The 27265-nt window shown below is 52.3% G+C and overlaps 1 protein-coding gene across 3 annotated transcripts in view; it reads right to left on the bottom strand.

Annotated features, from left to right (window-relative positions):
- The window catches only part of SETDB1 (SET domain, bifurcated 1), a 68263-nt gene that overhangs the window by 14162 nt on the left and 26836 nt on the right, over positions 1–27265 (bottom strand). For all 3 annotated transcript variants that reach the window (XM_015424518.1, XM_015424517.1, XM_015424519.1), the window contains exons 12-17: positions 27039–27177; positions 25945–26109; positions 20042–20647; positions 17504–17620; positions 14387–14556; positions 12837–13453 (exon numbers count right to left, since the gene is read on the bottom strand). In XM_015424518.1, the coding sequence (XP_015280004.1) occupies positions 12837–13453; positions 14387–14556; positions 17504–17620; positions 20042–20647; positions 25945–26109; positions 27039–27177 (1814 nt within the window). The remainder of the gene's footprint in view (positions 1–12836; positions 13454–14386; positions 14557–17503; positions 17621–20041; positions 20648–25944; positions 26110–27038; positions 27178–27265) is intronic.

Here is a 27265-nt window from a genome sequence, read left to right as displayed (position 1 = left end):
CCGTGGTCATGTGGCTGGCATGACTAAACATCAAGGCGCACGGAACGCTGTTTCCTTCCCACTGAAGTGGTACCTATTTATCTACTTGCAATTTCTTGCTTTCGAACTGCTAGGTTGGCAGGAGCTGGAACTAGAGACGGGAGCTCACTCCGTCATGCGGCACACTCGGGTCTTGAACTGCTGAACTACTGACCTTCCACAGCCTGCAGTTCAGCGTCTTAACCACTTGAGCCACCGCAGCTCCAAGGGGGCACCTTAACGACTCACAAAATTTGTGGCAGGGGAGGAGCTTTCGTGAGTCATGACTCGCTTCTTCAGATAGATTAAGATGGGCAGCCCTGTTAGTCTGTCAGTAGCAGGAGAAAAGAGCAAGAGTCCAGGGGCACCTTAAAGACTAACAACATTTGCAGCAGGGGTCTCCAGTGCTCCCTCTAAGCTGTGGAGTCCTGTGAGCCAAGATTCTACTCGGTGAGCTCCCGGCATTAAAGTCGGGAGTGAGCGATTTGGCTGCTGCATGAATTAGTTTGCTCTGGAGCCCTCCTCCCTGAGCCGAGACAAAAATGTGTGAGTCAGAGACTAAAAAACTGTGAGCTGGCTCACACTGACTCCGCTTAGTGGGAACACTGGACTCACGAAAGTTCTGTGAAGATTCCTTGTTTGAGAGAGTGTGTGTCCCTTTAAATGTTTGATAGTAACTAGTGTGCAGGGCTTCCTGGATGGCAGAGTGTGGGAGGCGTTATTCTGTATGAGGAATAATGAGGGCTGGAAGAAAATACAAGAACTCGTGGGCACTCCATGAAACTGCAGAGCGGTCGGGTTAGAACGGATAAAAGGAAGTACTTCTTCACCCAAAGAGTGATTAACACATGGAATTCACTGCCACAGGAAGTGGTGGGTGCTACAAGCATGGACGGCTTCAAAAGGGAATTAGATAAGCATATGGAGCAGAGGTCCATCAGTGGCTATTAGCCACAAGGTATAGCTAGGGGCTCTGGGGCAAGTGAGGCTCTGTCTTCTTGGTGCTTGGGGGGGGGGGGTCAACAGTGGGAGGGCTTCTAATGTCCTGGCCCCACTGCTGGACCTCCTGATGGCACTGGTATTTCTGGCCACTGTGTGACACAGAGTGTTGGACTGGATGGGCCTTTGGCCTGATCCAACATTGGCGTCTCTTATGTTCTTATGTTCTTAAAAAGCAGTTGATGTGGCTCGGTTGGATTTTCAGTCAGTGAGAGCTCTGAGCGTGCTGTGTGGAGTCAGAGAGAGAGTTCAGTTTGTTCTGTGGGGTATCTGAGAGAGAAAGCCGTATATATCTGTAAAGTGAAACTACAGTTCTTAAAGAGAGTTAAAGTTACAAAGAGAATAGCCTGTGTGATATAGTTCACATACATACTTACAAATATCTATTTCCTAAACAGTTACAGTTTAAACAACCTCTGCATAGCAACCCTGGACTTCTTCAGTGGTCTCCCATCTGTCAGCAAGCTGCCATAGGGTGGTGTGTTCTTTTCTACATGTTACACTGTACCCTGTCCGTTCCCCCCTGTATCCTCCTGTGTAGGTGTTTACTGTCTTTTGCTTGCTACATCTGCGGAACTGCTCAAGGTCAACCAGCTGGAGGTGGGATGGAGTTATGGCGTTGCTGTGCTTATTATGTATCTCAAGCCTGAGAACTGAACTTGTGTTTATGTTGTAGAACCGTTGTGTTCCCAAGGAATTGGGCGCTAGTTTTATCTGCCTTCCCGCCAGCGGGAATTGGACTCATAGGTGCTAACCTGGTTCAAGTTCCTTTATTATGTTTCCCTTTGGGGTCTGTAGTCATTCCTAACAATTCTTGTGTTCCTGATCTAACCATCGCTTTATAATAAATTTAACTTTGTTCTTCAAACGTGGATTTATTTCGAATGCATGGGGAATCGGACACCCACCTTCGTAGGGCAGCCGATGACATACTATCTCGTTGATAGGATAGGGGCGGCGGCGGCGCCCACTCAAACCCCTGGTTTCTTCAAACGTGGATTTATTTCGAATGCTTGGGGAATCGGACACCATCCAAGGACTAACCAGGTCCAACCCTGTTTAGCTTCCAAGGTTTGATGAGATGGAGCTAACTTGGGCCATCCAGGTCAAGGCAAGAAACAGAGGTTCTTTGCCGTGGCCTGCCTCTGCATAACACCCCTGGTGTTCATTGGAGGTCTCCCATCCAAGGGCTAACCAGGGCCGACCCTGCTTAGCTTCCAAGATCTGATGAGAGTGGATTAGCCAGCACCACCCAGGTCAAGGGAAGAGATGAACAGTGGTGGTTTGCCCTTGCCCACCTCTGCATAACAACCCTGGACTCCCTCGGTGGTCTCCCATCCAAGCAATAACCCAGGCCAACCCTGCTTAGCTTCCGAGATCTGTCAAGATCAGGCGAGCCTGGGGCCACCCAGGTCAAGGCAATAAACAGAGGTTCTTTGCCATTGCCTGCCTCTGCATAACAACCCTGGTGTTCCTTGGTGATCTCCCATCCAAGGACTAACCAGGGCCGACCCTGCTGAGTTGCCAAGACCTCATGAGATCTGGCCATCCAGGTCCAGGCAAGAGATGTTCAGAGGTGGTTCGCCATTGCCTGCCTCTGTGTAGCAACCCTGGGCTTCCTCGGTGGTCTCCCATCCAAAGACTAACCAGAGCTGACCCTGCTTAGGTTCTGAGATGTGTCAAGATCATGCCATCCTGGGCCATCCAGGTCCAGGCAAGAGATGTTCAGAGGTGGTTCGCCATTGTCTGCCTCTGTGTAGCAACCCTGGACTTCCTCGGTGGTCTCCCATCCAAAGACTAACCAGAGCTGACCCTGCTTAGCTTCTGAGATGTGTCAAGATCAGGCCTTCCTGGGCCATCCAGGTCCAGGCAAGAGATGTTCAGAGGTGGTTCGCCATTGCCTGCCTCTGTGTAGCAACCCTGGGCTTCCTCGGTGGTCTCCCATCCAAAGACTAACCAGAGCTGACCCTGCTTAGGTTCTGAGATGTGTCAAGATCATGCCATCCTGGGCCATCCAGGTCCAGGCAAGAGATGTTCAGAGGTGGTTTGCCACCGTCTACCTCTGCGTAGCAACCCTGGGCTTCCTTGGTGGTCTCCCATCCAAAGACTAACCAGAGCTGACCCTGCTTAGGTTCTGAGTTCTGTCAAGATCAGGCCATCCTGGGCCATCCAGGTCCAGGCAAGAGATGTTCAGAGGTGGTTTGCCACCGTCTACCTCTGCGGAGCAACCCTGGGCTTCCTTGGTGGTCTCCCATCTAAAGTCTTAACCGAGGCCGACTTAGCTTAGTTCCTGAGGTCTGATGAGATCAGGCCAGGGCCCCAACAGAATTAGGGCACGGAAAACGTCTGGATGCAAAAGCCTTAGCAGATGTTTACTTTACTGGAAATGATACCCCACCGATTTGGGTACGAACATTTCCCTATGCAAACTTCCCAGGAAATACACACAGGAAACCGTTCTAATTCAAGGTCTTCCGGAAGCTCCCCTCCCCGATGCGCTGCCATGTGTCTGCACGGGGAGTGGCTGTTATGATCCCGTGCAGACAGGTGGCCGGGTCACACACCATTGCCTGCCCAGCGAGACTCCCTGGAAGGAGGCAAAAACCAGGGCAGGGACCCAGAACAAAAGCGGCGGGCAGCCTCCCCTCTATGTGGCCGCTTTGGTCTGGCGTGGCCATCTGATGCTCTTCTTTTCATCGGGGCGTGTGCTGATGCGTGGCTCGCAGCATACAGCTTGAGAACTCTCGATTTGACCCCAGGCCGGCCCGATCTCGTCAGATCTCGGAAGCTAAGCAGGGCCGACCCTGGCGAGGACTTCGATGGGAGACCTCCTTGGAATACCAGAGGCGGGAGGCGGGGGGCAGGCTTTATCCAGCCACCTCCCTGAATATCCTCCAGGCCCCCAGTGGGGGTCAGCCCCCAGAGGTCGCCATGACTTCCAGGTGTGCGCGCACACTCACATGCACTGTTGATTCGAGACCAGGGCTGGACTGACCGTTAAAACCACTGGGGGACACTCGGGGGGGATGAGTGTTCTGCCCGGGGGGTGGGGCCAGCAGCAGAGGGAGCCTCCACTCCACACCTCCCTCTTCCCACAGCCCCTGACAGAGCCAAGAGCACCTGGGCCGGCTGCTTCCTGGTTCAGGGGTGGTATCGCAAGCTGCTGTTCTGACAGCCACCTGGAACGTGCAGGGCAGGGGTGTCAAACATATGGCCCACGGGCCACAACCGGCCTGTCCAGGATTCTTATCTGGCCTGTGAGCAACTGCTCATTACCTTTATTGCCAGAGGACAGAGGCTGGGCATTATGTCCCTGAATACCAGGGGTGTGGAACTCATTTGTTATGAGGGCCAGATCTGACATAGATGAGACCTTGTCGGGCTGGGCCACGCGTGTCATAAAAGGTAATGCCAGGCGGCGGAGAGATATAAACTTTATAAAGGATACAAACACAAAGGGGTTTGGGGTTTTTTTCCACTTAAAATAAAAACATGCTTAAAACATTAGAACTCTTGCAATGTTTTATTTACTTAACAGTGTCTGATAACGGACACCTCTTGCTCTGAATTACCGCATCAAAATGTCTCTGGTGTTGCCATCTTGAGTATGGCTGTTCAGGGGTGTATCTGTAAGCTGCAAACCTACGATGACGCAGGAGCAGCAGCAGAACTGGAAGAAGCAGAAGCAGAAGACAGCCAGTTCCACTGCGCGCGGTTAGAAGCCCCCGGGGGGGGGGGGGGGGCCCTGATCCGGTCCCTGGGCCGCATGTTTGACACCCCTGCTGTGGGCATCACAGAGATACTCGACGGAAATACTGGAAGAGTGTTCGTGTTTGCAGCATCTATGTATTTCAAGTTAAAAAAATAATATTGTTCGCTGGGTTTGCCCAGGTCCTTTATAAAGTCTGTCTCTCCGGTACCCGGCGTGACATTTTATGGCCCGCGTGGCCCGGCCCGACAGAGTGACATTTATATCAGATCCGGCCCTCGTATCAAATGAGTTCGACACCTCTCGGGGTGGCAAGGGAAATGCAGATGTAGTTACAAGCTTTCCCCGGGATGAAGGATGCGTGGAATTTTGAAATTTTGTCCCCGGACTCGGCAAAGGTACATCTATGTTTCCTTTGGCCTTGGGCCTCTTTCCATCAGTAATGTTGTTGTTGTTATTGTTATTATTATTATTAATCACCCAATCCCTGCTACTGCAGGGCTCTGGGCAATAGAAATAAAAACATACACTAGAGAAAACACTTAAAATCGAATAATAATAAGAAGAGAAGAGATTCCCCACCTCCCCCACATGCAGCTGCTGGATGACCTTGGGCAAGTCATAGTTCTCTCAGAGCTGTCCTTGAAAAAGAGCCGTTTCTGTCAGAGCTCTCTCAGCCCCACCGACCTCACCGGCAATGTTCCCTCTAAGCTGTGGAGTCTTGTGAGCAAAAAATTCAACTTTGTGAGCTACTGGCATTAAAGTTGTGAGCGAGCGATTTGGCTGCTGCATAAATCAGTTTGCTCTGGAGCCCTCCTTCCTGAGCTAAGACAAAAATGTGTGAGCCGGAGGCTAAAAAACTGTGAGCTGGCTCATACTAACTCAGCTTAGAGGGAACATTAAGAACATAAGAACATGAGAGATGCCAATGTTGGATCAGGCCAAAGGCTCATCCAGTCCAACACTCTGTGTCACACAGTGGCCAGAAATACCAGGGGCCATCAGAAGGTCCACCAGTGGGACCAGGACACTAGAAGCCTCCCACTGTTGCCAAGCACTCCCAAGCACCAAGAATACAGAGCACCCCTTGCCCCAGACATAAGGACATAAGAGAAGCCAATGTTGGATCAGGCCAATGGCCCATCCGGTCCAACACTCTGTGTCACACAGTGGCCAAAAATACCAGGGGTCATCAGGGGGGCCAGCAGTGGGGCCAGGACATTAGAAGCCCTCCCACTGTTGCCCCCCCCCCAAGCACCAAGAATACAGAGCATCCCTTGCCCCAGACCGAGAGTTCCTATCTATCCCTTGTGGCTAATAGCACTGATGGACCTCTGCCACATTGGGGTGTCCGTTGTGGAGAGGGGAAGGGAAAGGAGTTTGTCCGCCGCTCTGAGACTCCGAGTGAAGGGCGGGGTAGAAATCCAATCTCTTCTCCTTCTCCTTCTTTTGCTCTGAACCTGGATGGCCCAGGCTCGCCCAGTCTCTTCAGATCTCAGAAGCTAAGCAGGGTCGGTACTTGGAAGGGAGACCACTAAGGAAGACTCTGCAGAAGAGAGTGGTGGCAAACCTCCTCGGTCTCTCTTTCGCCCTGACCTGGATGGCCCAGGCGAGCCCGATCTCTTCAGATCTCAGAAGCTAAGCAGGGACATCACCAAGGAAGTCCAGGGCTGTTATGCTGAAGCAGGAAACAGCAGACCCCCCTCTGCTTGTCTCTTGCCTTGAGCTGGATGACCCAGGTGTCAGCTATGCTGCCATGGGGGTTGGGGAGTTCATTCTCTGTCTTGCTAATTGCTCTTGCATTCCTATCCCTGCTGTTCTGCCTTTGCTGAAACGCTTATCTCTACCGATGTGCAGGAGGAGGTTGTGGTGTCTGGAGAGCTCCCATGGACCGTGAGAGACTCTGAGTTCTCAGCTTTAGCCACCTAACGGTTGCCTGACTTATCCCGCGCATGGGAGGGTGCCTAATTGGCCCATGCCATGGGGCGGGAGGGTGCATACGAATACCCTATATCCTATTAGGCTCTATTGGCTGTGGCCATTCTTAACAGTGCCTGTGTGTCAGCTATGCTGCCATGGGGGTTGGGGAGTTCATTCTGTGTCTTGTTAATTGTTATTGCATTCCTATCCCTGCTGTTATGCCTTTGCTGAAACGCTTATGTCTACCGATGTGCAGGAGGAGGTTGTGTTGTCTGGAGAGCTCCTATGTGCCGTGAGAGACTCCGAGTTCTCAGCTTTAGCCACCTAACGGCTGCCTGACTTATCCCGTGCGCAGGAGGGTGTCTAATTGGCCAATGCCATGGGGGGGGTGCATACGAATACCCTATATCCTATTATGCTCTACTGGCTGTGGCCATTCCTAACAGTGCCTGTGTTACTGCATCTATTGTTGTTCAGTCACACAGTCGAGTCCGACTCTTCGCGACCCCATGGACCAGCTCCCGCCAGGCCCTCCTGTCTTCCGCCGTCCTCTGAAGTTGGCTCAGTTTCATGTTCGTTGCCTCGATGACACTGTCTAACCATCTCATCCTTTGCCGTCCCCATCTTCTTTGACCTTCAATCTTTCCCAGCATCAGGGTCTGCATCTATAGCTTTGCAATAAAAGTATAACCGTTCCTGAATGCGTGTACTTCATTGTTAGCTGTGGGTTCTGACACCAGGCTAGCCTGATTTCGTCAGACCCGAGAAGCGAAGCAGGGTCGGCCCTGGTTAGTATTCGGAAGGGAGACCAACAAGGACTTCCGGCGTCGCTACGCAGAGGCAGGCAGCGGCAATCCACCTCCGGGCGTCTCTTGCCTTGAAAACCCCAGGAGTGTTGCTCTTAGACCCCCTGTGACTTGACGGCACTTAACGCACAGTGATTTCTGTAGAGTCATTTGCAAGGCCGAGCTAAGCGCGCGGTTTTCTAGAAAGAGCCTAAAAATAACTGCGCCAAGAAAAACAAGATTGGTTGTAGATTTTCTGCACCCCAGCTGAGTTCCCTGAGCTGGGCCGGGGGGGGGGGGGGGGGGGGGGAAGGAACCACATAAAAAGGTATCGCGGTTATTGCCTGCACAGCAAGAAGGGCTAAACATTATATATTTTTTAAAAAAGGGAAATTCTCCCAAAGTGCAGGACGCCCGTAACCCGATTTGTGGTGCAGGCAATAAGGAAAGAATTGCGACAGAGCTAAGAAATATTGGGCAGGGATACATGAAACGATACAAAAGGTTTGGAAATGCAACGTACCTTTTACTCCTGAAATATTTCTCTTGCACATTTTACCCGATAATTTTAAAAGCAATGACTCTCATTTGCTAATACTTTTCACTGGCGACGAAGGTGGGATCTACGACCCCATGAACAAGACCCGGACGCCAACACGAGTACCGCACCGAGCCTGACGCCGAGACCTCTCCGGGAACCGCGCAACTTCGCATCCCAGCTCTCCGGCAACTGCTCATCGCTCCGCTCCCGGCTCCGCTTGCACACTGCTGACCCCTCGAGCAGCAGCATCGCTCTCCACGCCTAGCACGCTTCAGGCTAAGCTCGCTCGACCAGCGCGCCCGCCTCTCCCGGTCCTCCGAGCGTCCACGAGCATCCGTGGAAATGTCGGAGCAAAATGCCACCTCCGCTCCCTCCTCTGCTTCCACGTCCTCATCCTCCGGGCCCAACGCATCCTCCGGGGTCGCCACCGCCGCTCCAGCAGGGACCTCGCACGAAGGCATCGCTCCGTTTGACTTGGCCCACCCCGAACGATGGACCACATGGGTGAGGATCCTCAAGCACTACCTTGCCTGCATGCGGGTCACCGACGCCGAATTGAAGAGATCCCAGCTCATCCGGCTGTGTGGGATGGACACCCTGCTCCTTCTGCAGAACCTAATCTCACCTAAGGAGGTAGAGGAGGTGAGCTTCGAGGCCCTCATCACGGCTCTCACGGCCCATCTAGCGCCACAGCCCTCCAAATTTGCGGCCCGCATGGATTTTTTTGTGAAGGTCCAGGGCCCCGAAGAGAAAGCTGCGGACTTCCTGGCCAACCTTCGCAAGGCCGCCATGAAACCCTGACTGTTCCCTGGAAGGCCAGATAATGAAACTGAAGCTCAAATACTTTGGCCACCAAATGAGAAGGGAGCACTCACTGGAAAAGACCCTGATGCTGGGAAAGATTGAAGGTCAAAGAAGACGGGGACGGCAAAGGATGAGATGGTTAGACAGTGTCAGCGATGCAACGAACATGAAATTGAGCCAACTTCGGAGGACGGCGGAAGACAGGAGAGCCTGGCGGGAGATTGTCCATGGGGTCGCAAAGAGTCGGACTCGACTGTGCGACTGAACAACAAATAAAACACCACCTCAGCTAGAGTATTGTATGCCAAATACTGGAAGAGCCAAGAAATACCAAGTAAAGAAGAATTCATTAACAAAATATTAGAAGCGGCAGAGATGGACAAACTAACCTTAACTCTGATCATACTGAAGAGTCATTTGAAAACACATGGCGGAGATTCTATAAATGGTATGAGAACTATATCCATACTAAGACAGGACAAGGTATATAAAGAAGGAGAAGAGAAGAAACAGACTTCGAGAACTTAACTTTTGATAATATTGGTTGCACTAAATCTTGGTTTACTATGAGTAATAGATAGTTGGCTTTAAAGTATATATTCACATAATGTACCCCCAATTTTATGTTTGTGTTTGTTATATGTTTGTGTCATGTCTGTGTTGTACAAAAAATAAAAAATCTTATGTAAAAGGAAAGAGTTGAAGTTGTGAGTGGTTTGGTTTCTTCACGGCAGGGGACCTGAGCAGTTGCCCCGTGAAGCGTTCAATCGACTTCCTGTTTCTGTTCCCTGCCGGGGAGCGGTGAAAATAAGACTGCCCTCAAAAGACTTGGTAACCCATAATATGCGGCTGTGTTCAGCTTGGCAAGTCACCAGAGATGAACTTAGGAGTGGGCCTTTAAAAAGCCCAAACCTGTTACGAGGCGGGCCGAAAACCGCTCCAAATTTTCCGCCCGGCTCGCTAATGAGAATGCGTCGTTGCCATAGCGGGCCCCACCCTGCGGCTAGTTACCTAGTTTCCCTTTCTCAAGAGTTTTGTTTGCTTGGGAAGGGGGGCGGCACCTGGTATTGTATTTCCAAGCTCCTGTCGAAAAAGACCGGGGGGGGGGGCCCCAACTTTGCATGTTTTATTTTTTCCCTTAAGTTTCTCCAGGAAATTTAAGGAACGAGCTCAACACGAGCCAAACTGGGGGGAACTTGCTGATCACTGGTCACAAGTCACGCAGTTCAAGAGAAACAGATTTTGAGGGTCAGATACGAGTCCGGGAGAGTCTTATAGACCAACGAAATTTTCGGCATGCGAGCGTTCAAGAGTCAACGCCCCCTTCGTCAGATCAGATACTGAGAGCTTGTTCTCTTTAAAGTTCGTACCCTGAAAATCTTGTTCGTTTCTAAGGTTCTAGTGGACTCGAATCTCGCTCTTAGACGGAAGACCACTGTTCCCTCTAAACTGAGTTAGCGTGAGCTAGCTCACAGTTTTTCAGGCTCCGGCTCACCCATTTTTGTCTTCGTTCAGGAAGGAGGGCTCCAGAGCAGTGTTCCCTCTAAGTCAGCGTGAGCTAGCTCGCAGTTTTTTAGCCTCCGGCTCACCCATTTTTTTGCCTTCGCTTAGGAAGGAGGGCTCCAGAGCAAGAAGAAAAAGAAGAAGAGATTGGATTTATACCCCGCCCTTCACTACCCAAAGGTGACTCAGAACGGCTGACAACCTCCTTTCCCTTCCCCTCCCCACAACAGACACCCTGTGAGGTAGGCGAGGCTGAGAGAGCTCTTGACAGAAACGGCTCTTTTTCAAGGACAGCTCTTGTCAGAACTATGGCTTGCCCAAGGTCATCCAGCCAGGTGCAAGTGGAGGAGTGGGGAATCAAACCTGGTTCTCCCAGTTTAGAGTCCGCGCACTTAACCACTACACCAAACTGGCCCTCCAAACTAATTTATGCAGGAGTCGAATCGCTCGCTCACAACTTTAATGCCAGTCGCTCACAAAGTAGGATTTTTGCTCACAAGACTGTCAGCTTTGCTGCCATTGCAGGTGGAGGGGGAAGGGAGTCTCTGGAGTGAACATCTTAATGTCCTGGTATGTCAGCTTTCACTTTCTCGCTGAGCCTTATCTTCTTGCCTGACCTTGATGCTTCGTGCTCTTGCCTCCCTGGAACCTCTACTCGTTACTTTCGGCGTGCAAGGCCTGCAACTCTGATTGGTTTAACGCCATTAGGAGCCCCCCCCCCTTCAAACGCAGTATATCTTCCCTTCTCCTGCCCGCTGGGTTAGCCTTTAGACAGACTGTATGCACAGATGACCTGCTTCTACTCGACTCAATAAACTTAAGAACATAAGAACATAAGAGATGCCAATGTTGGATCAGGCCAAAGGCCCATCCAGTCCAACACTCTGTATCACACAGTGGCCAGAAATACCAGGTGATATCAGGAGGTCCAGCAGTGGGGCCAGGACACTAGAAGCCCTCCCGCTGTTAAGAACATAAGAGAAGCCAAGGTTGGATCAGGCCAGTGGCCCATCTAGTCCAACGCTCTGTCACACAGGGGCCAAAAATACCAGGGGCCCTCAGGAGGTCCACCAGTGGAGTCAGGACATTAGAAGCCCTCCCACTGTTGGACCCCCCCCAAGCACCGAGATGACAGAGCATCACTTGCCCCAGAGCCCCTATCTATACCTTGTGGCTAATAGCCACTGATGGACCTCTGCTCCATATGTTTATCCAATTCCCTCTTGAAGCCGTCCATGCTTGTAGCCGCCACCACTTCCTGTGGCAGTGAATTCCAAGTGTTAATCACTCTTTGGGTGAAGAAGGACTTCCTTTTATCCGTTCTAACCCGACCGCTCAGCAATTTCATGGAGTGCCCACGAGTTCTTGTATTGTGTGAAAGGGAGAAAAGTACCTCTTTCTCTACCTGCTCTTTCCCATGCATAATCTTGTAAACCTCAATCATGTCACCCCTTGATCCTTTGAAAGGAACGTTGTTGAGCCTGAGTCCCGGTCACGACCGGGACCTCCTGGACCCGCAGGGAACAGGAACAGACGGTGGTTCACCCGAACGTCCCTCCCTCGCCAAGCAGGCCACACTCACCCAGGACAAAGAGGGGGGAGGCGTGGCGAGGGTAACAAATGCCGCCAAGGAGCCGCGGGGCCATCCCAGGAGGAGCGGGCGCAGGCAGCCCCGTATGGGAGAGGAGAGACGGCGACGGCAGGAGCACTGATCCCGGAAGCGAAGGAAAGGGCGGAGCCGGGAGTGACAGCGTCAAGACCTTTACGGGGGGGCGGGGTCGAGACGGAGGTGGGGCAAGGAGCCGAGGGGGTAATAAAAGGAGGAGAGGAACCAGCTAGGGAGGAGGACCTGGGCTGGCTATAGCTAATTCCCACCGGCTGGCAAGAGAGAGAAGTGGTGGGGAAGCTGTGTGCCTCGAGGGGCCGAAAGCCAGACTCCAGAACGGGCCAAGGGGGTGAGGAGACCCTCTGACTTGCCCCGTTGTCTGAAGCAAGTTCCCTCCTCAGAGCCTTGCTCCACCGGCTCTGACCCTTCCCGTTGGTGGGTCAGCGCCCCTGCTGGCGACAGCTGGGAGCGCAGGCAGGACAACCACAGGCGGCTCGCCCCTCATGGACAACGCCCTGCTTGACAGCCTGATTGTTGTGGGACTCTGACAAAGACACCACAGCTCAGAGCAGTGTTCCCTCTACGCTGAGTTATTGTGAGCCAGCTCACCGTTTTCTAGCCTCCGGCTCACACATTTTTGTCTCGGCTCGGGAAGGAGGGCTCCGGAGCAAACTGAGTTATGCAGTAGCCCGAATGGCTCGCTCGTAACTTTAATGCCAGCTGCTCACATAGTAGAATTTTTGCTCACAGGGCTCCGCAGCTCAGAGGGGAGCATCGCTGAAGACCGACGAGGATCTCTGACGGACGCTCAAAAATTCTCACCCCCCAAAATCGAGTCGGTCTCCAGGGGCTACTGGACTCGAATCCAGCTCTTCCCCCGCAGACCGCCACGGCTCTCCCCCCCCCCCCCCCCCCCCCCCCCCCATTTAAGCAACTCTGTACGCCACTTGCCTCTTTCTTCTTCACCTTCACGTCTGCATCCGGGCCGGTCTCCTCCTTGGCTGCCAGTCCAACGGCCGGGGCCTTCTCGGTGTCGGCCCTTTCTAATTTGACCGGCTTGGCGTCGCCCGCCTCGTGCATCCTGAACGAAGACCTGCTGTCGTTGTCTTGGAAGCTGTCGGACATGGTGGAGCTCAGCCAGGAGGCCACCTTGTTCTTGGAGGTCTCTTCCGAGAGGGGGGGCTTACACGGGGCGGCCTCCTCGTGGCTCACCTGCCGGGCCAGGCCGGAGTCCTTGGAGGCCGTCTCCGACAGGCCGTTCTCCTTCTGGCCCCGCGTCTGGCGGCGGGTGGCATAGCTGCGCCACACCGAGCTGGTGCTGAAGTCTTCGTCCTTGCAGAAGTTGTCGTCCGAACTGTCCTCGTTGGATTCCTCCGGCTCCTCAGAGCCCGAGTTCTCGTCCTCGTCGTCCTTCAGGTTGACCCCGCTGCTGTCCGAGGAGCACTTGGCCTCGCTCTCGTAGCCCTCCTTCGAGTTCTCCACGCTCTCGATGTGGTCCAGGTTGGCGAAATACTCGTCCCCCATCTCCAGGCCCTCTTTGTCCGCAAAATCGTCCGTCAGGATTTTCCCTGCGGGGAGTCACAAGATGGGACACCGGGCTCAGAGCTGGGTGTGCGGGTGGCGACTGGGGGCAGAAAAGGTTTAAGTGTTCGGGGTCAATACCAGGGAGCGCCCCCACCATACGAGAGGGAGGGCCGGAGGGGAGGAGCCAGTGCTCGACTCTCGTGGCCCTTTCTTATATGGCCTGGGCAGTGCCGATCACCACCGGCTTGGCGGTAGTGGCTAAGAGCCAGTTTGGTGTAGTGGTTCAGTGCGCGGACTCTGATCTGGGAGAACCGGGTTTGATTCCCCACTCCTCCACTCGCGGCTGCTGGATGACCCTGGGCGAGTCATGGTTCTGTCAGAGCTGTCCTTGAAAAGGGCACTTACTGTCAGAGCTCTGAGACTCCTTTGGGTACTGGAGGGCGGGGTATGTCCAATCTCCTCCTCCTCCTCTCCTCTCCCCCCCCCCCAATGAGCCATGGGCCCTCACCAAAACATGAAGCTGCCTTATGCTGAATCAGACCCGCCGTCTGTCAAGGTCAGCATTCCCTACTCAGACTGGCAGTTGCTCTCCAGGGTCTCAGGCGGAGGTCTTTCCCATCACCTCCTGCCTGGTCCTTTAACTGGAGATGCCGGGGATTGAACCTGGGACTTTCTGCATGCCAAGCAGAGGCTCTGCCACTGAGCCACACTGATTGTATTGGCTTACACTGCGCCATCCCCCTTGAGTCTCAAGGAGAAAGGCAGGCTATAAGTAAAGCCAACAAAATAAAAATAAAGAGAACCCACTGGGTGGCCTCGTATAGTTTGCCCTCGCTCGGCATAGGCTTAGGAGACTGTGTCGTTGAAATGGGGAGGAGGGCACCAATAAGAGCTAGCCCTGAACTCTCTGGCTGGCTGACGTGAGTGGTGTAAGATGGCTTTAAGTTTGGCCGCAGGCTCACAGGCCGCCGCCGTACCTGCATAGATGCAGACGAACGAGCCCTTGGCGATGTCGTCCAGACAGCGGATGCCCCAGCCTTTGTTCTGCGTCTTGAAGAGCTGCAGCCGCACCTGCAGGCCGTGTTGGACCAGACGGTTGGTGCACATGTTTTTGTTGCACTTGCACCGCTTGTTGCACTCGTACACTCTGGCGAGAGGGGAGGAAGAGAGACGGTCACAAGCAGAAGAGGGTGACCAAGACCGTTAGGGGGGGGGTTGGACCAGTGTCCCCTCCAAGCTGAGTCAGTGTGAGCTAGCTCAGTCAATCAATCAATCAGTTTATTACGGTCAAAGACCCATCAGACAGCATACAGAATCAAAAACAGTCTCCAGATTATCGTAAGACATTACAAAGAGGGGGGAAAAAACAAACAACCAAAACAAACATCTCAAGGAGTATTAAGGAGATGCTTACGCTTTGTAATTGCAATAAAAAGAAATTTAGCAACATTCCTTGAAATAGCCGTGGGTTTGTCCTCCAGTAAGTGTTTCAGCAAAAGTTCCTCGGACTGGATTACTAATTGTCCTTGAAATCTAAATGACCTTAATAAGGTAAAGGTAAAAAGGTCTCCCTTGCTCGAAAGCCAGTTGAGTCCGACTCTAGGGTTGCGGTGCTCATCTCCGTTTCAAAGCCGAAGAGCCAGCGCTGTCCGAAGACGTTTCCGTGGTCATGTGGCCGGCATGACTAAACAGCGAGGCGCACGGAACGCTGTTACCTTCCCACCAAAGTGGTCCCTATTTATCTACTTGCAATTTCTTGCTTTCGAACTGCTAGGTTGGCAGGAGCTGGAACTAGAGACGGGAGCTCACTCCGTCATACGGCAACCCGGGTCTTGAACTGCTGAACTACCGACCTTCAACAGCCTGCAGTTCAGCGTCTTAACCACTTGAGCCACTGCAGCTACTTAATAAAGGCGTAATAAAGGCGTAATTAAAAGGGCTCTTTCTTCTGCATAGTGAGAGCAATGAAATAATATATGGGGGAGGGTCTCTATTGACTCGGAAGGGCATGAGCAAAATTCTCAGATGTCTGGGGAGAGCTAGCTCAGTTTTTTAGCCTCCGGCTCACACATTTGTGTCTGAGCTCAGGAAGGAGGGCTCCAGAGGCAAACTGATTTAGGCAGCAGCCAAACGGCTCGCTCACCACTTTAATGGCGGTAGCTCACAAAGTAGAATTTTTGCTCACGAGACTCCACGACTTAAAGGGAGCGTTGGATGGGACACCTTCCCTCAGAGGAAAGGCCAGAGAGTCTGGGAGTTTTCAGTTTAGAAAAGAGACGACTGGGTGGGGGTGGGGACGTGGACGTGAGAGAGGTTTACAAAATTATGCATGAGGTGTAGAGAGTGGACAAAGAGACATTTCTCTCCCTCTCCCAAAAGACTAGAACTTGAGGGTGGCCAATGAAGCTGATGGGCAGTAGGTTCGGGACAAAGACAAGGAAATACTACTTTACACCGTGATTAAAAATGTGGAATTCGCTGCCAGAGGATGGAGTGATGGCCACAGGCAGAGATGCCTTTAAAAGGAGAAAAGGCGGATTTGTGAAGGAGAGGTCTATCAGTGGCTACTAGCCACGGTGACTAAAGGGCACCTCCATGTTCAGAGGCACCGATCCTCTGAATCCCAGAGCCAGGAGGCATCTTCATGAGAAGGCCTCGGCCTCCGTGTGCTGTTGTTTAGCATCCAGAGGAACTGGTTGGCCCCTGTCTGAGACAGGATGCTGGACTAGAGGGACCAGTGGCCTGATCCAGCAGGGCTCTTCTGACATTCTTATAAGCATACCGGAAGGGCTGCCTACTCCCATATGCACCTACATATCCACTCCACTTATCAGGAGGCCTGATTTGGGTCCTTCTGCCATCTGAGGCCGAACAGGCAGCAACCCAAGAAAGGGCCTTTGCAGTCGTGGCACCCAAACTTTGCAACTCCCTCCCCGGGGAGATTGATCAGTCTCCCTCTTTCTTCTTCAGTCTGATATTTGCTTCCTGACTCCTATTAGCCCTTTTCTCTGCTTGTTCGTTTATGTTTTCATGCATTACATTTTAGTTAAGTGTTCCAAACGTTTCATGGTCCATTTGTGTTTTCGATACTTTGCAATGCCTGGGATGTTTGAATCTTGGCCGCCTTGGTGTTTGGGGTTTTCTTTTAAAATAAATTTAAAAAGCATCAGGTTGGATGTCAGGGAGGAGGATGAGGATGTATACCCCGCCCTTCGACTTGGGAGTCTCAGAGCGGCTTACAAGCTCCATTCCCTTCCCCTCCCCACAACAGACACCCTGTGAGGTGGGTGGGGCTGAGAGAGCTCTGACACAAACTGCTCTTTTTTTCAAGGACAGCTCTGGTCAGAACTTTGGCTTGTCCAAGGTCATCCAGCAGCTACAAGTGGAGGAGCGGGGAATCAAACCCGGTGCTCCCAGATTAGAGTCCGCACACTTAACCACTACACCTGTCAGCAAGCTGCCAAGTGTTTCTTCTGTTTCCCTTTCATGCGCATTCCTTCTCCCGCACTTAATTGCCGCTCTGCTGCAACGAGTATCTTTCAAGGCCGCTGGAGGAGTCGCTAGGGTGATTGCTTTGGCTTTAGCCAGGATGAGCCGTGGGAAGCTCGTACCTGTTTTGCTTTGGGTAGCAGTTGGTTCTCAAGCCTCGTGGCACGCGCGGGAACCACATTAATTGGATAGGGCTGATATGAATGTACTATAACCTACATGCGCAAAGTCTACCTGTCATTCCTAACAGTGTTCCTGTTCGTGCATCTATAGCTTCAATAAAAGTAAAACCTTCCTGCAAGTGTGTACTTCGTTGCTGCTGTGGGTCCTGAAAACACCAAACTGGCTCTACACCAAACTAGAATTGGAAGGGACCTCTAGGGTCATCTAGTCCAACCCCCGCCAAATGCAGGCAATTCTCAAATACTTCCCCCTCCATACCGCCAATGACTGCTGTTCCACGCCCAGAAGATGACAGAAAGCCTCCAGGATCTCCAGCCAAACTGGCCTGGCCACGAGAACTAAGCCCTGATGCAACCCTTCCCGCCCTCCCTCCCTCAGCCTGAAGGTGATCAGCCGAAGGGTCTGAACGAACCCGGACTTACCCTGTGGGAAGACACTCCTCCAGCCTCTTGTGCTGGTATCCCGAATGTGGGTTTATCTGTCCCCCAGGGGTGCAGGCAGTTGCCTGGATCGTCAGCTGGTGGCAAGCACATCTGGATCTTTTTAGGGAACAAAACACACAGTTCAGAACAGGGTACAGAAGGGGATGAGGTATTCCATTCCCCCCCAAAAAAAAAAACAGGGGGGGGGGGGGGGAACGGTTTTTTCCCCAAGCTTCAAAATTTCCGGAAATTTTACATCTCTAGGTGGGGCTGAGAGAGCTCTGAGAGAAACTGTGACAGGCCCAAGGTAGCCCAGCAGGCTTCACGTGGAGAAGTGGGGAATCAAGCCCGGTTCTCCAGAATACAGTGCGCTGCTCTTAACCGATACGCCACACTGGCTCTCTCTAGCCTGAGCCATCCGGGTCAAGGCAAGAGACTTTCAAAGGCGGCTCGCCGCTGCCTGCCTCTGCAGAGTGACCCTGGACTTCCTTGGGGGGTCTCCCGTCTGAATACGAACCAGGGGCCGGCCCTGCATAGCTTCTAAGATCAGGGTAACAAACTCTGTCTGGCTACCAAATAGAGTGGTTCATTCCAGGTCGAGAAATCCTGATGATTTGGGGGTGGAACCTAAAAAGGGTAGTTTGGGGATGGACCTTAGCAGGGTATAACACCACAAAGTTCACCCCCCCCCCCAAGACGTTTCTCCAGGAGAAAGCAGTTGGGACCAGTGTTCCCTCTTAGCTGAGTTGGCGTGAGCTAGCTCACAGTTTTTTAGCCTCCGGCTCACACATTTCCCTCTTAGCTCAGAAAAGAGGGCTCCAGAGCAAACTTAGTTATGCAGCAGCCAGATCGCTCACTCACAACTTTAATGCCAGGAGCTCAAAAGGTAGAATTTTTGCTCACAAGACTCCACAGCTTAGAGGGAGCATCGAGACATCAGTTGTCAATTCCAGATCTCCAGGCCCCACTGTAGTTTGTCAACCCCACTACCAAAGACAACATGGCCTCTCTCGTGTTCTTATGAGCACAGACAGCTTCAAGAGGGAATTAGATAAACATATGGAGCAGAGGTCCATCAGTGACAAGCTATAGATGGAACACTCTGTCTGGGGTTAGTGATGCTCTGTCTTCTTGGTGCTTGGAGGGGGGCACAGTGGGAGGGCTCCTGGAGTTCTGGCCCCACTGGTGAACCTCCTGATGGCCCCTGGGTTTTGGCCACTGTGTGACACGGACTGGATGGGCCATTGGCCTGATCCAGCATGGCTTCTCTTATGTTCTTATGTCTGGGGCAAGTGATGCTCTGTATTCCTGGTGTGTGTGGGGGGGGGCGCAAGAGTGGGAGGGCTTCTAGTGTCCTGGCCCCACTGGTGGACTTCCTGAGGACACCTGGTGTTTTTGGCCACTGTGTGACACAGAGTGTTGGACTGGATGGGCCATTGGCCTGATCCAACATGGCTTCTCTTATGTTCTTATGTCTGGGGCAAGGGATGCTGTGTATTCTTGGTGCTTGGAGAGGGGCACAGTGTGAGGGCTCCTGGAGTTCTGGCCCCACTGGTGGATCTCCTGATAGCCCCTGGGTTTTGGCCACTGTGTGACACAGAGTGTTGGACTGGATGGGCCGTTGGCCTGATCCAACATGGCTTCTCTTATGTTCTTATGTCTGGGGCAAGTGATGCTCTGTATTCTTGAGGGATGCTCTGTATTCTTGGTGCTTGGGGGGGGGGGACAGTGGGAGGGCTTCTAGTGTCCTGGCCCCACTGCTGGACTTCCTGAGGGCACCTGGTGTTTTTGGCCACTGTGTGACACAGAGTGTTGGACTGGATGGGCCATTGGCCTGATCCAACATGGCTTCTCTTATGTTCTTATGTCTGGGGCAAGGGATGCTGTGTATTCTTGGTGCTTGGAGAGGGGCACAGTGTGAGGGCTCCTGGAGTTCTGGCCCCACTGGTGGATCTCCTGATGGCCCCTGGGTTTTGGCCACTGTGTGACACAGAGTGTTGGACTGGATGGGCCGTTGGCCTGATCCAACATGGCTTCTCTTAGGTTCTTATGTCTGGGGCAAGGGATGCTCTGTATTCTTGGTGTGGGGGGGGGGCAAGAGTGGGAGGGCTTCTAGTGTCCTGGCCCCACTGCTGGACCTCCTGATGGCCCCTGGTGTTTTTGGCCACTGTGTGACAGAGAGTGTTGGACTGGATGGGCCGTTGGCCTGATCCAACATGGCTTCTCTTAGGTTCTTATGTCTGGGGCAAGGGATGCTGTGTATTCTTGGTGCTTGGAGAGGGGCACAGTGGGAGGGCTCCTGGAGTTCTGGCCCCACTGCTGGACCTCCTGATGGCCCCTGGGTTTTGGCCACTGTGTGACACAGAGTGTTGGACTGGATGGGCCATTGGCCTGATCCAACATGGCTTCTCTTCTGTTCTTAATCAAGATGCATGGACCCCCTAACCTTTGTCCGGGGGTTCTCAAAAAGGGGGAGCTGGCCTTGGCCAGAGGGGGAGGGAGGACTTCAACTAAGGGAGACAAACCCACGATGCTCACTTGTTCCTACAACCGTCTTCGCAGTCACACCCCACCAGGAACTCCGAGCCGGTGTTGATGTAGACCCCCTTGCCCGGGATGCGCTCCTTGCTGTAGGCCACCTGGGGGGGCGGGGTGCTGTCGATCTCGTTGACGCACGACAGGGGGACGTCTTCCTTCCCCTTGGTGATGTCGACGATGTAGTAGAACGGCTTGTACGGCTGGAACTTGCGGTCCACCAGGACGTAGGGGTCCAGGCAGAACATCTCCAGGAAGAGGAAGTCGCAGTCCGTCTCGAAGAGGTACCGCTCGATCTCGCCCATGCTGCGCAGGCACAGCCCGCAGGGCGTCTTGTAGATGACGTGGAAGCCCGTCTTGCGGTTGATGCGCCGGCGGGCCGTCATGCGGCGGAAGTCGTAGAGGAGCGGGATGAGGAGGGGGTTCTTGCTGCGGTACTGCTCGCCGTAGAGGGGGCGCACCCGCGACAGGCAGGTGTAGCTGCACACGTGGGGGAGGTAGAAGAGCTTCTCCACGGGGGCCCGGTAGGAGATCTCGTTGGGCATACGGTCCAGGACGCTGTGGAACTGCTGGGCGGAGGTGCTGCCGGCCGGCTGAGCGACGGAGAACCTGCCCCATGGGAAGGGAGGGACAACAATCAGACCTTGCCCTCAATTCTTTTCTTTTTTTAAATATGATATTTTTATTTGATTTTACAATATTAACATTCCAAAATCATAACAACATGTATGGTAGAGTCTCACATGTTCAATGTTTCTATCCATTCATACACCTTAACAGGGGTCTTGTTGTAGAAAAAGAGCTGCCGGAGCTCATTAGCATAACTCATTAGCATAACTTATTTGCATATGCCACGCCCCCTGACATCACCGGAAGTGACAGAAGGCCACACCCCCTGACATCACCGGAAGTGTGTCAGAAGGCGCGGCTACTTACCCTCCTGCTTCATCCTCATTCCCAAACGGAATGAGGATCGAAGCAGAGGGCGGGGTAAAGAAGGGGGCGGGGCTTCACCACATGACCGCCCCGCCCCCTAGAGGTTCTCTTCCGGAGCTCCGTACCTGAGAGCTCCCCCCCGACTAGAGCCCTGCACCTTAACCCATCTTTTAGTATATACTTGTTCACTCTTATTTTGCAACTTCAGACTTAGACTATCCGTTTGCGCTAGCTCTAACACTTGAACCACTAAGTCTAATTTCTAATGTATCTAATTTCCAGTTCTTGGCCAATAATAAACAGGCGGCTGTCATTATATATTTTTATCACATATTTATCTTGCTGTCTATAACCCTTAGGTAACATATTTAATAAATATATTTCTGGTTCCAGAACTATATTTTTCTCCATTACGTCTTGGATCAACCTCCTCACCATTCTCCAATATTCCTGAGTTTTGCTACATGACCACCACATGTGGAAAAAGGTTCCAATATTGGCCTTACATTTCCAACATTGGCTAGAGTAGCCCGGATAGCACTTAGCTATATTCTCCGGGGACCAATGCCATCTATGGAACATCTTATAAACATTTTCTTTATAGGCTGTGGCCCTCATAAATTTAATCGATTCCCATGTTTTATTCCACCTATTTACTTCTATCTCTTTCCCTATATCTTTCATCCAGCTACTCATTACTCTCTTCTCTTCCTCGTCCTTTTCAAAGTCATCCAGGAGAAAACTGTATAATTTCTGTATCAATTTATCACTTGTGGATAGCCATATTTTATCTAATTCGTTATTGCTACTCTCAAAGCCTCTTACCGCATCTTTTTTGTATCTGTCTTGGAGCATTGGCTTTTCCCACCATGATATTATATTTTCCCTTTGTAACTTCTCCTCTATTACTATTTTGTTTCTCTATTTAATAAAGTCTGATATGTTAATTTCTTATTTGTTTCCATTAGGGCGGGTTGAACAAATGCCTCCAGGGTGAAACCCACTTTGGTGTCTTCTTATAAAATTTCCCCTTTATCTTATTCCATACTTTTATCTTATTCCATACTTTATTTAAGGCACCTCTTAACCAATGTTTATTGAAATTTGAATGTATTTTATCCTTGTCGTACCATATATAAGCATGCCACCCTTCCAGTAGTAGAAGTCTCCTATTCTCCAGGGTGATCCACTCTTTAATCCACACCTTGCCTCAATTCAGGGCATCAACCAAACGGGAGTTAAGGAAGCTTTGCTATGATCTAGAAACGTAGAGGTGGGACCCCAAGGGTCATCCAACCCAACCCCCTGCACAATGCAGGAAATTCACAGTGACTTCCTGTATAGCCTCGGTAACGCTACCTTTGTTACGGGCATGTGCTTGGCCTTACGTGTTGTGCGGGGAGAGCCGTCAGGTTGCTCCCAAGAGAATATTCTCCTGCTCTCGTGCTTGTTAGCAGCTCTTATCGGAGAAGCCTGATTTGTTTTCTCTCGCCACTAGACGCCAGGTACGAGAGATGGCCTGGCTCATCCTAGCGCTTGGGATAGCTTGATTAATGACTTTTTGACACATAGCCAGCAACGAGGGTATAAGATGCTTAGTTTTAGCTATACGTCTCGACAGGGCTCTTTTTGTAGATAAAGCCCAGCAGGAACTCATTAGCATAATAGGCCACATCCAACAGCAGGAACACATTAGCGTATTAGGCCACACCCATGACAGCACAGCTCATTGGCATATTAGGCCACACCCCCATGTTACCAGAAGTGTGCTCATCCAGCCACACCCACCTTTTGCTTATTCTGTTTACCTTGTTTGTTGTCAAAACCCAGGGCCTTTTTTTGTAGCAGGAACTCCTTTGCATGTTAGGCCACACACCCCTAATGTAGCCAATCCTAATGAGTGTCTGCTGTTGGGTGTGGCCTATTATGCTAATGCATTCCTACTGGGCGTGGCCAACTTGGGAGCCAGACGGAACTCCGTTCCTGTGCGTTCCTGCCCAAAAATAGCCCTGCGTCTCGGGGTCTGGCTAAGTTTCGCTGTGCACGTGTGTGTTCGAGACCCAGTGGATGGGCGCTCAGCCTGCTATTTTCCTAATCTTGATCATTGCTTACTAAAATCTCCTTGTGAGCAAACTTGCATCTCGCATATTGTTTCCTTTGGATTTCTACGAACATGGAGCTCCAGGCCAGAGCCCCAAACACCTCCCCGTCCCTACTCCCCCAGTGACCCCTGTTTTATGCCTAGATCTGGAACAATATCCCCACTGACGGAAGAGGGCTAGCCAGCAAGTCTAGATGCAGACTACGGATCAGCGCGATGCCTGAATCGGCAAACTCGGTTTACGGCTGCCACTCAGCCTCTGGAGGCGGCGGCATCATGGAGCCAAGAGTAAAGTTACGTGTTTGACTGGAAAAGCAAAATGCCCGGATGAGGAGAAAGGTGGGATATCCAGGGGTCGTTTTGTAGAAAAAGAGCTAGGGGAACTCATTAGCATAACTCATTAGCATAGGCCACACCCCCTGACATCACCGGAGGTGTGTCATAAGGCCACACACCCCGCCCCCAACAGTCCCGGCCGCCACCGCCCTTGCAGCTCCACTGACGAGCCCCATGAGGGGTCCGGCGGTGGACCTGCAAGGCCGGCGGGAGTGCAAGGAAGCCCCGCGAAGGCCCTCCCTGGCCCCAGGCAGGCAGGGGTGGGGAGAGGCAGGGAGGAAGCAACTTACCCTCCCTCTTCTCCTGCCTCCTCCTGGCTGAATGAGGGCCGGAAGCAGGGGGCGGGGCTTCGTCATGTGCCCCGCCCCCGTACCTCACCCGGGGGAACTGCGATCCCCCGGGATCCCCCCCGAAATGACCTCTGGGGATATCAATATTTTACTGAAACTAATAAAGAAAGCAGGGAAGTCGCATTAAACCGGTTTGCCTGTCACACATTAGGGGGCCCAAACCGTAGTTTACAATTTTATCTCATCTCGTTAGTGATAATAATAATAATAATAATAATAATAATAATAATAATAATAATAATAATAATAATATACTTTATTATTATAACATACTTTATTGGGTACCTGGTAGGCACTCACCTCTCCCCCAAAAAGTATTGTGGCCCTAGTTAGATTGTTAACATTGTCTGTAAACCGCTCCGAGCCCTTGGGAGGAGCGGTATATAAATCGAATGTGTATTGTATTGTATTGTATTGTCATTGTACATAGTACAACGAAATTAAAGATGCAATCATTTCGGTGATCTACAACAATATTCATATACACTCACACACCATTCACTACTGTCCCATAACTCCCTTAAGGTTCACATAACCGTTGGGCCCGTGGGCACTATTGGTGCCTGCCGACCCGTTTCCTGGCATTGAGTATTTTCAAAAAGTCGATTGAGTTGGGTGGGGCTCCTTAACAGCAAAGTTTCTGACTGACCACTTCAGAACTGATTGGCTGTGCCGAGTTTTAAAAACATTGCTGTGGCAGCACAGCACAAAGATCTACACTGTGTGACTGAAGGTAAGCTGTGGTGGCCATTTTGTGGCTCGCTCCGCCTCCCGCGGTGGCCATTTTGCGGCTGGCTCCGCCTCCCGCAGCGGCCATTTTGCGGCTGCCCCTGTCACACTATGTGAGAACGCCAGAGTTGCAAAGAATAACAACGGAAAACAACCGCGAGCTGAATTTCCCACAGAATATTCAAAAGGAGACTTCATTTAAAATGAAATGCATCCATTGTCTGAAACAAATCTATCCCTATGATCCGTCATCGGAAACGGCAGAAGCCCAAGAATTAATACACAAGATGACTATCCAAAAAAGTCCAACACTCTTCCTAGGTAATTTTTCCAGTGTTTCAGACCTCTGGTCCTTCCTCGGGAACAAAAAACAACTGCTGAGAGTCTCATTCCATCTCTTTATAAGATAATGCTTTTCTGTTATTTATATACTGGGCAAGGTCTCCTTTGCTCAAACCAGCACCCCTAAAGGTGGCTTCAATGTTATTGTCATGCCTGCCCTTGCTGATGCCCCTGAGGAGGCACCTGCCAGCCAGGAGCCTGTGGACTTACAGGCTCCTGAGGACAGTACTGCAGCAGAAAGGCAAAGACTGGATCCTGTAGCTGAAAGCTATCTAAGTGGTGAGGAGGATAGAGCCTCCCAGGGAACACCTGCAAGGGATCAGTCTCTGCTGCATACCAGTAATTCGTCATCAGACTCACCACCACCTGTAACCAGGCTCAGGAATGTACGGAGACAGCAGCTGAGAGAGCGAAGACAGAATGCACGCATGCGTGCCAGAAGATCTCTTAGCCCTGAATATTGACAGGATCCTGACCTCGCTCCCGGCTAGCTAATGACTTGACTCTGCGTTCATCTCTGACTCCTCTGGTATCGTTGTGATTTATGGACTTGAAACTCTGGTGTGTCTGACCCTGCTTTTGGACTGTGATTTAAACCTGTTTGAACCTCGCTGCCTGAGTTGCTCGGCTTGACCTCGGACTGCTTCTGGACTTTTGCTTGCTTGTGTCACGCCCCCTGGTCCTGCCGTGACAGTTATCAGGACCAAATGCATGTGAATATCCTGCAGGAAATTCAGCTCACGGTTGGTTTTTTGTTGTTGTTATTCTTTGCTATTTATTGCTGTGTGCAGAACTCCAAAGGGGCCAGCAGGCGCAAAAAGGTTGGGGACCCCTTGTATAAACCGTGGCTTATTATCCAGCACTGACTTAGGGCATGTTCCCAAAACCGGACTCAGTGTAAATGAAGCCACGCAGCAAGCCAGAGACGTGGATAACGCTCCGGCTCTGCACAAGGCGTTACGGCCCCTTCCTACGGTGGACGACCCCGGTGCGAAAACGGTTTTTCCCGGTCAGAAACTCTGCCCCGAAGCCCACCACACTGGCGCGGAACGCCCCGTCCCCTAGAACTCGCTTACTTTCCACCCAACGTCCTTAAAACCGCCACTGCTTACCGAAATTGCTGGGTCACCCCGCTCCTCACGACAGGAGCCGGTTCGCCCAGGACGGGGGAAGACGGAGAAGACGGTCCCGACCCCACGGAGCCCGGACGCAGGAAGGAAGTACTCTTCTTGGCCACTTGCTGCTTTTTTGACTGAGCCAGCTGGCTTTCCGGACTGCTGCACGGGAGCAAGGGAGAGTGAAGCAGAAGAGAGCTGGGTACGAAGCTCCCAAGGGGGGGGCGGATGTCTGAACTGGGGATCTGGGAGCACTGAAAGACAGCATCATGACTGGGGATTTCCGACTGTGAAGAGGGGCCGTGGCTCAGTGGAAGAGCATCTGCTTAGCATGCAGAAGGTCCCAGGTTCAGTCTCCGGCATCTCCAGTTAAAAGGACCAGGCAGGCGGGGATGGGAAAGACCTCCGCCTGAGACCCTGGAGAGCTGCAAAGAGGGCCTGTGGCTCAGTGGAAGAGCCTCTGCTTGGCATGCAGAAGGCCCCAGGTTCAATCCCCGGCATCTCCAGTTAAAAGGACCAGGCAGGCGGGGATGGGAAAGACCTCCGCCTGAGACCCTGGAGAGCTGCAAAGAGGGCCTGTGGCTCAGTGGAAGAGCCTCTGCTTGGCATGCAGAAGGCCCCAGGTTCAATCCCCGGCATCTCCAGTTAAAAGGACCAGGCAGGCGGGGATGGGAAAGACCTCCGCCTGAGACCCTGGAGAGCTGCAAAGAGGGCCTGTGGCTCAGTGGAAGAGCCTCTGCTTGGCATGCAGAAGGCCCCAGGTTCAATCCCCGGCATCTCCAGTTAAAAGGACCAGGCAGGCGGGGATGGGAAAGACCTCCGCCTGAGACCCTGGAGAGCTGCAAAGAGGGCCTGTGGCTCAGTGGAAGAGCCTCTGCTTGGCATGCAGAAGGCCCCAGGTTCAATCCCCGGCATCTCCAGTTAAAAGGACCAGGCAGGAGGGGATGGGAAAGACCTCCCCCTGAGACCCTGGAGAACTGCTGCAAGAGAGTGGACGAAACTGACTTTGATGGACCAAGAGTTTGATTCAGTTATGAGGCTGCTTCGTGTGTTCACGTGACCCCCGCGACAGAATGATCGATGCGACTTACTCCACGTCGACAAACTGCGGCGAAACCGGCTGCGACACCATGATCGGCACCGGGGGTGGCTCCACGGGCTTAAATTGCGTGCTGGTTCCGGTTAAGTCGTGGATGTACTGGACCACTGGGCCCTTGCTCCGTACGGCACCTGGCGGGAGGGAAATGTGGAGTTAGTGTGACGAACTCTGGGGACAGCTGGCCGGGGGGGGGGGGGGGGGTTTCGTTTTCCCACCCCC

This window comes from Gekko japonicus, unplaced genomic scaffold (genome assembly GCF_001447785.1).
Source record: "Gekko japonicus isolate JY-2015 unplaced genomic scaffold, Gekko_japonicus_V1.1 scaffold142, whole genome shotgun sequence".
Taxonomy (NCBI): Eukaryota; Metazoa; Chordata; class Lepidosauria; order Squamata; family Gekkonidae; genus Gekko; species Gekko japonicus.
This window is presented reverse-complemented; position numbering and strand designations above follow the sequence as displayed.